Consider the following 9,276-nt stretch of genomic DNA (forward strand, 5'->3'; position numbering starts at 1 on the left):
GAGATAACTATATCATGATAAATAGAAATTAAGTATTTAGTAGGGTGTCCAATTTAACTCTTCTTTTTCTTGGACAAAGTTAATTGAAGAAATAAATTAATGCATATATAGAAAATGTCATGCAAAGATATTAAGAATGTATGGTAGATTAAATTTTTTTGAAAACAATACTCACAAGACTGACCCGTTTGAAATTCCATTGAGTGAGATTATTACATGGGTTTTGAAATTAGATGTTAGTGAGTCTGTATCCAAGAAAGGAAACAGTAACCACAACTCATAAATGGTAAGATTTCTTACTAGCCCCATACACAATCCTCCTACTTGTGATTTGTGTTTTTCATCCATCCAGACATCTGATCATGACTTCCAGCACGGCATGAAGCTAGAGGCTGTCAACCCCTTCAACGCCAACCAGATCTGCCCCGCCACGGTGACCAAGATAGCTGGCCGCCACATGTGGTTACACTTTGATGGTAGCAAACTTCCCAACCACATTGTTGACATAGAGTCGACGGAGATCTTCCCTGTAGGGTGGTGCGATAGCAATGGATACACTTTGAGAACACCCAAGAAACTCCTGGGTGAGTTTTTGAAGAGTTGGCTTTAATTCTTTGTTTGCCAGGTTCTAAATCCCTGGGCTCAATAAGATAAAGACTAGTGAGCATTTGATTGCTATTTTGGTGCGAATCATTTGATCGTATCATCACTCCATTGACCATATGATGAATTGCTATTGCAGGCACCAGGGCTGCCAATTTGTTGCAACTGTGTATGTGTGAGAAAAGTTCAGTTAATAATTGATTTTGTGTTATATCACTTTGTTATATCATCTTTATAGTTGTTTTGTTTGTTCATAGTTGCAATATACTTATTAAAGTGATGATACATGTATATTAAATCACAAATGTATAGAAATAGAGAGTGCTTATGGAGTCTTTTAGTTTTGAATCAAACTCCAATTTTACTTCACACCAGTGTTATCTCTGCATACCGTATAAACTTGAATATCCTAATTTTATTTTTTACAGGCACTAAGAAAATGTGAGAAGTTGGATGTGGAAAAAGCAAGTATGTTTAAAACCTATCAATACTATAAAAACCTCTTTTTTGCTACCAATTTTTTGTTCTTTTTTCTCCATACAGCAAGGAAAACAAAGAGAGTCGCCATTGTTTGGCCTGAAAAGCAAAGGTGAGAACTTTTAATTATTCTCATTGGAAGCTTCATCATATGTCAACACTTTTTTTTATTTTGTTAAATGAATATATTACAGTACTGCTTTCCATGAAATATTTTTATTGTATACATAAGATGTTTTTATGCCTCCGTTACGAAGTAGCCGGAGGCATTATGTTTTCGGGTTGTCCGTCCGTCCGTCCGTCCGTACGTCTGTACGTACGTCCCGTTCTCGTGATCACGTTATCTGAAGAACGGATCGATGGATTCCTACCAAACTTTGGTCATATATGTATCTAGCAAAGTCGATGAACTGATTAGATTTTGGGGTCACGAGGTCAAAGGTCAAAGGTCACAGGGCTCATTATGTATGCAAAAACAGCTCGTGATCGCGTTATCTGAAGAACCGATTGATAGATTCCTGCCAAACTTTGGTCATGTATGTATCTTGTAGAGTCGATGAACTGATTAGATTTTGGGGTCACGAGGTCAAAGGTCAAAGGTCACAGGGCTCATTATGTATGCAAAACGGCTCGTGATCGCGTTATCTGAAGAACCGATAGATGGATTCCTGCCAAACTTTGGTCATGTATGTATCTTGCAGAGCCAATGAACTGATTAGATTTTGGGGTCACGAGGTCAAAGGTCACAGGGCTCATTATGTATGCAAAAACAGCTTGTGATCGCGTTATCTCAAGAACCGATTGATGGATTCCTGCCAAACTTAAGTCATGTATGTTACTTGCAGAGCCGATGAACTTATTAGATTTTGGGTAACGAGGTCAAAGGTCAAAGGTCACAGCGCCCATTATGTATGCAAAAACAGCTTGTGATCGCGTTATCATTAGAACAGATTGATGGATTCCTGCCAAACTTAGATCATTTATGTATCTTGCAGAGCCAATGAACTGTGTAGATTCTTGGTTCATAAGGTCCAAGGTCATGGGCTCATTATGTATGCAAAAATAGCTTGTGAACGCATTCTCATTAGAACTGACAGATGGATTACTATTTAACTCTGGATATCTTGCAGAGCCAATGAGCTGAGTAGATATTAGGATCATGAGGTCAAAGTTCAAAGGGTCATATATGTAAATGAGAAATTGTTTGTAATCACGATATTCTGAGAACCTGTTAATGGATTACAATTGAACTTGAATTTGAAAAATTTCTTCTGTTTTGGTTTGTAAAATTGCTCTATGACGGAGGCATCATTTTCGACTGCGCGCAGTCGAATTCCATCTAGTTTTGTGATACAGTAGGAATGTTAATGCAATAGAGTGCAATCCATATGCATGTGGAAGTTATAGTCTATAAATGAAATTGCTCTTTCGAACCTCATGTTACTATTTCCTGAAAGAAGAATTGATCACCACAAAAATCATTTATGTGCGTTATCATACATTTTACTGCATTTAGATGCATTTACTGTATCGTTTGTGAATTCTGCAAATCAGGAAAACGTGTTGATAGGTAGAAAATAGCATATCTGCATCTAGGATATTTCATTATTATCTGAATATACTATTTTAAAATGTAATGTGATTTTTAGTAAGTGTTTGTCATGCTATGGCAGTTTATTTTCTTCTCCAGAATCCATTACTGTGCTGTAAACCAATTACAGTGGTTTAAAGATAATCTCTCGCCCCCCAAAACCACTTCATTAACAGAATTAAAATCACCTTTACTAGTTTCTTTTTCTCTACTGTCTGTCTTGGACATTTCATTTCTTACTATATTTTGCTTGGGAAATTGATGCTTTGCCATTGTTATTTGTCGCTTGTTTATGTATATTGTATTGTTTTACTGTACCATTTCTGGTCCTTGTGAAAGACCAGCAACATCATAACAATAACGCTGAATATGGGCTATCCTGCTGTTTATTTCATCTTGTAAATCATTATTCTATTTGTTATTGTTTTACTGAATGCATGTGGTCTTTTTATTTATTTAAAGCCACACTGTCCTACTTTTTGCTACTTGCTCCCTCTATATGGAAAACAATGTGTAATTGGTGACCATTGGTCCCCCATGATCCTCTTTTTCTTACCGTATGTTAATTGAGAGCTGAGTTGATGAGATAACCACCTGTCCAGTGACCTTGCAGGGTGGTCTAAACCCTCCTATAAATTAGAACAAATAATCTTTAAAATAACGAAAAAACCTTTGCCTTTTCTGTTTGAAGCAGGTTTGCCCCAATGAGCCCTGGACGGGATCTCTACCATAGAGTACAGGAAGTGAGAGAGGCAGCCAAGGAGGAAGAGGGAGCAGAAGAAGGTATGATCAGGACAAGCCCTGTTCAAGATTCACCCTGATGGGTTGATCTGCTGATGTAGTTTGGTGGTGATGATGTAGATGTTGTTGATATCGGTGATGGTGATAAAGATGGTAGTGGTGGTGCTGCTGATGATATAGATTGGTTTTATGGTTTTATTGAAATACCGAACCTGACAGTCCTTATGCTGAATTACATTCACTTTACAAGATAAAAACAACTCAACTTGCACACCACTGTTGTAACAGTTGTCATACAATGAGAGAACATTAACAAATTAAATCAAGTTATACAATTTCTTGAATGAAAGATGATGGTGGAGATGACTTAAAAGAACTTATGATGTAGATGATCAGAACGATGTATCTTAGACAACCATTATCAAGAATTGTATAATATTCAACTGATAGTGACATTGATGATGACAGCAGTTCTTTGGATGATGATAAATAAAAGACAAAAATACTCACAAAATGAAATCATTCCTAAAACATATCTCTCTTTAGACTGTTTCTTTCTCACACAATCCTCTACTCTCCTCACATACCAGATTGGATTGACAAGGTCTACTACAATCACAAGTGCTTCTCTGGTCCTTACCTGAACAAGGGGCGCATTGCGGAGCTGCCCAAGTCTGTTGGTCCAGGCATGGTACCCCTGGTGCTGAGGGAGGTGCTCCACATGCTGATCAACGCTGCCTACAAGCCTCCCAGGGTGCTCCGCGAGCTCCAGGTGGAGAACGAGGAGACGGCAGGGATGAACGGCTCCCTCCACGTCATGAAGGCTAAGTAAGTGACCTGGAGGGTGTTTCATAAAGCCTTTTTTCAATGACAAATGACAAGTATCAGTGACAAATCTGCTGATAACCAATCAGAAGCGAGGATTTCAGTAGCTTATAGCAAAGACTGTCATTTGACATTGATGACAAGTTTTGTGAAACGGGTCCCTGCTGTTAGATTCTCAACCACTTGGATGGATTCTTGGAGTGGATTAATGAGGCCATTTGAGCTAAAATGAATGTGTCTGCCATTTTCCACATTAAAGTTTTATGTTTAAAAAAAGGTATGAATTGCATGTTTTAGAATAGTGCCAAAGTGAACACATTGTAATGTTAGAGTACTGCAGGCCCTTCGACCATATGCAAAATACTGTTAGTCTAACAGGGTTCTAATACAAAAAAAATTACAGAAAGGTATTTCTTAACATATATTGTTGAACCATTCCTTACCAAGTAACATTTATAATTTGTAATTTGTATAAGGTTTTATGAAATGGTTTCATTTATTACTGCTAAATTAATTACTGGATCAAAAATGTAAACATTTGTTTCCATTGGAGCTTGTGATTTTGTTAAAGATTTGCAATTTGAAACTAGTTTGTTGGTCCCAATTAATAACCTCTTGATAAGGAGTTGACTTGACTTGCTTTGGATTAACTTCTCCTAATGTGATTACTTTGGCTGTGTGTAAACCACAGATACAAGGGCAAGAGCTACCGTGCCATGATTGAGTTGTGCAAGACGGCCAGTGAGGTACCAAGCTTCCTGAGAAATACCTGTCTAAACCTTGAATGCTGTCCTAACCTGGTCTCGCTCCATCAAGTACAAGATTCCTGCCCAGAACAGTGTTTCAATCTAAACAAGAGTAAATACAGTAAGTTGAAATCTTGAATATCTTTTGAGATTCTGTAAACTGTGTTTACCAGATTAGCCCATTGTATTTTTGCTAGGGTAATGAACCCTATTATCTCAAAGATAGGAAGGAATTCCTTAAAATGCTGTGAGCGTCGAAATCGGCAGCCTAGCATAGCCGGGTAATGTTGGAGCGCCTTGAGGACCTTGTAAGGTTGATACGTGCCCTATGTAAGAATCCAATATTACTATTTATTATTATTATTAATGTAGAGGTGAAACAAACAAATATCTGCCTTCATGTTATAAGTAATAGTTGCATCCATTTTGTGTAAAAACAGTAAGTTATAGAGGGCTCCACACAGCTTGATATCATCACAGGATTCCATATTCATATTTTTAGGGCCTACATATGTTTCCATGCACACCTTGTTTAAACTTCTCAATTTTGGGGCACGTACCTAACCCTGTTAGTGTCAAACCTTTTTATATTGCTGTATGGCTTTGAAAATTTTGCCCTATTATATGCTACATAATATATTTGTGAATACCTAACAACTCATTACAGCTATTGATAAAAAGATTCAAGTAGAATATGGTCATAGTATTAAAGCCCCACTGCACCACTAATAGCTACTTGCGCCCTCTATATAGCAAACGATGTCTAATCGGTGACTGTTGGTCACCCATGATTCCCTTTTTTAAATGTTAATTGAGAGCTGATTTGATGAGATAACCACCTGTCAGTGATATTGCAGGGAGTTCTAATCTCTCCTGGATAATCTAGTATAGACGGGCTTTAAGTCAAATTTTATTAAAGATTGATTTAGTTTATAATTTTTGTCACTGTTGAAATACTTATCACACTTGACGTTATCTTCCTTGACCTTATTTTTTGTAGTACAAGCATATGGAAGGAAACACAAGCCAGCCCGTCTTGGCAGACCACCCGTTCCCAAGGCCCAATCCAAGTCAGGCGATAAGAAGGGGAACGGGCGTCGGCGCAAGAAGAGGCGCCAGCTCTTCATCCACCGGAAGAAACACAACAACCTCAAGCCAGACTCGCCCGATAAGACACAGGCTGAAGGAGGGGTGCAGGGAGGGGGAGGAGGGGATGCTGCCATAGCATTGAGCAGCACTGAGGCAGAGGCAAGGAGACGGGAGCTACTACACTCAGCAAAGAAGCCACTAGTCAGCAGAGCCAAAGCCTTGCTGGACTCTGCAAAGCGAACAAAGGTAGTTGATTTATTTATAACATTTCATTGATGGAAGTATACAAGTTGACATGAAAGCATAGTAAAGATTTTGTTGTCGTTACTTGGGGAAACAAAGAAAGGAATCACAGGTTTTCTAGTGAGAAGTTGGTTGCCTCAAGCCCTGGGGAGTGTTTCACAAAGACTAAGATTGACTTTAAGTTGGACTTAACTATGGCAGGCCATTCATGCCACTGGTTACACTCACCATTGGTCTCGCCATTATGATCTTTAGATAACATTTTTCCTTCAATAATGAACTATCGAGAAAATGTAGATTTGTGACCATGATTTATATGTCCCTTTAGAAACCAATGCATGGAATGGGTAGAGGAACTAGTGGCATGAAGGGCCTGCCATAGTTAAGTCCAACTTAAAGTCCATCTTAGTCTTTCTTTGTGAAACACTCCCCTGGTATGATACCATGTTCTTTCCCCGCTTGATTCTGCAGCTCCAACACAGTACTCCTAAGCTGATCCTCCCCCATCGGGAGAGAGGAACCAAGATGAAGAACTTTGCTGCCAGACTCACATCCTCTAGAGCGCAGAGGAAAGAGGAGGAGAGGGAGAGGATGGAGCAACAAGAGAAACAACTCATGCAGCAACACCAAAAGAAGTTGCAACAACAGCAGAAGCAACAACAACAGCAGCAGCAGCAGCAGCAATCAGAGGACCACAAACACAAACATGCCAAAGACAAGAAACAAGTAAGTTCGCCTAACAACTTTAATTTTTAGTAAATATGTACTTCCAATTGAGGATCAACATGTGTACAACCATGGGAAATTCAAGAAACAGTTATCCCCTAATTCTTCAAAGAGGTTCGTCTTTAAGGTTATATGGAAAGTTGTTGATGCCAAATTATAGCACCCACCATGATTTTATTATTAAATGAGTCATTATGTAACAAAATAATATGATCACATGCTTTCATGGACAAAAGTACCTTTAGATAGTTTGGGATTTGAAAATCAGTTGGTTAGATTTATTTTGTTGGAGCCCTTTTTTTTTTTTTTTTTACTTCATAACTGCCGGTAATGGAATTAAAACCTAATTGTCAATAAAACATAAAATGTCAGTTTCCATTATCGGCATTTGGGAGGGAGTTCCTCAAAAGCGTTTTCATCTGTATACAACAACATTGATACAACTCTATATTTTTGGGCTACATAGTGGATACGGTACTTTAATAGGAAATGTAATTCTACTCCATTATAGTTTGGGGATTTATTGGAATATTGAATTATGATGAGTGATAATATTGTTTTCTTTCTGCAGACACCCAGTCCAGTGAAGATTGAGAGTAGCTTGAAGTTAGAGAGCAACCCTCTCCATTGGAGCGTGGACAGAGTCGTCAAGTTTATCAAGAAGACAGACTGTGCCAGTCTTGCCAAAGTATTCAAGGACCAGGTAAGAAAGAGGTCACACAACACATACTTCAGTGACAATAGCTGTCCAGGAACTTCCCAGCACTAACCGAATTCCTAAGTACAGAATTCTTAACTTAACCTCGGACCTGACACATACATTTACCAATTTTGAACCATAATCATAAACCATGCTAAAAGTCCACTCACAACCCTATCCCGAAACCTATACCTTTGTCAAGTCTCAGCCTTTATGTGACAAAATGTATCTTGTACTGAACTATCCTCCAGTGATATATATCCATGTCATTATATACAAAAAGAAACGATTATTTGCTTTTACCTTTAAAATTATATTTCATATATTAAATTTGTTTTGACATTATTATAGAATTATTATTTGGAGCGCTGTCCTTGTTAAAGGTACTATGTCCCATGTGCAGGCCAAAAAAATGAAAAAGTTAAATTCCAACTGCATTTGAAAGATAATACTAATTTAGAACTTCCCTAAAAAAGGTGGGGCTTGAAAATGTCTTCAAGTGGGAAAATAACAACTATTAGTTGCCAAATCGACTTTAGGGCTATAGAGCCCAAAAGTAATAGTCTTGATTTTCAGACAATTGTACCGAATGGTCATACACTATATGCTGCGCAAAGATTCAATCAGTTTAATCTTGGCCATCACAAGAAGTGGGTTATTGATGTAGACAAATGCTCATGTACCCTTTACAACTCTTTTCATGTATGTTATTACCAAAGAAGAAAAAAAGCCAGTCAGTCACTCAATAGTGACTGACAGTGAAGTCTAGCAAGTAAACGGGTTTCCTTGCATAATTTGAATATGAGGACACTGCTAACGTTTAAATTTCACAGATAGGACATACATGACATATTCATAATTCCAGCAAAGTTCTACAGCATTTGAGGTTGGCTGCAAAAGGAACATGGTACCTTTAAACCAAAGAATCTCAATAACTTAAAGCTAATTGGGGGTATTTCCTAAGAAGTATTTATTTTCTGCAAAGTTTGCAAAGCAATGACAGTTTGTGATAAAGTCACATATTTCTCAATTGATCATCAATAAGCAAATATGGCTTTCTTCCTACTTCTCATTTCATTCATAGGAGATTGATGGCCAAGCCCTTCTCCTACTGACCCTGCCTACAGTACAAGAATGCATGGAGCTGAAATTAGGGCCTGCCATCAAGCTATGCCATCACATTGAACGGGTTAAGATAGCATTCTATGAGCAGTATGCATCATGACATCCTTGACCCATCGGTTACCACAACCTCGCTATATGAAGACCAGGGATTGGTTTCACAAAGCCTTTTTTCAATGACAAATGACAAAACTGCTGATAACCAATCAGAAGCAAGGATTTCAGTAGCTTATAACAAAAACTGTCATTTGTCACTGATGACAAGTTCTATGAAACGCCCCCCAGAGGGTTACCGTACATGAAGTCTTAACTGGTTTGGGTAGACCAATGGAACAAATGGGACTGCCACGGTCAACTTTTCTCACATGTATAGTCTATATGTATAATGTACTCCCAAACAGTCTCCCAGCGGC

At 38.2% G+C, this 9,276-nt stretch overlaps 1 protein-coding gene across 3 annotated transcripts in view; it reads left to right on the top strand.

Moving 5' to 3' along the window:
- Positions 1 to 9,050, top strand: part of LOC581269 (scm-like with four MBT domains protein 2) — a 30,300-nt gene extending 21,250 nt beyond the window's left edge. For 2 of the 3 annotated variants that reach the window (XM_030971975.1, XM_030971977.1), the window contains exons 14-22: positions 353 to 584; positions 1,147 to 1,192; positions 3,363 to 3,454; positions 4,003 to 4,240; positions 4,929 to 5,104; positions 5,984 to 6,318; positions 6,787 to 7,041; positions 7,613 to 7,744; positions 8,826 to 9,050. In XM_030971975.1, coding sequence (XP_030827835.1) covers positions 353 to 584; positions 1,147 to 1,192; positions 3,363 to 3,454; positions 4,003 to 4,240; positions 4,929 to 5,104; positions 5,984 to 6,318; positions 6,787 to 7,041; positions 7,613 to 7,744; positions 8,826 to 8,966 — 1,647 coding nt within the window. In that variant the 3' untranslated portion in view covers positions 8,967 to 9,050. The remainder of the gene's footprint in view (positions 1 to 352; positions 585 to 1,146; positions 1,193 to 3,362; positions 3,455 to 4,002; positions 4,241 to 4,928; positions 5,105 to 5,983; positions 6,319 to 6,786; positions 7,042 to 7,612; positions 7,745 to 8,825) is intronic. The other variant, XM_030971976.1, reaches the window with a different exon arrangement.
- The last annotated feature ends 226 nt before the right edge of the window (positions 9,051 to 9,276 follow it).

Source organism: Strongylocentrotus purpuratus, unplaced genomic scaffold (assembly GCF_000002235.5).
Source record: "Strongylocentrotus purpuratus isolate Spur 01 unplaced genomic scaffold, Spur_5.0 spur5_scaffold_6, whole genome shotgun sequence".
In the NCBI taxonomy this organism is placed as follows: domain Eukaryota; kingdom Metazoa; phylum Echinodermata; class Echinoidea; order Camarodonta; family Strongylocentrotidae; genus Strongylocentrotus; species Strongylocentrotus purpuratus.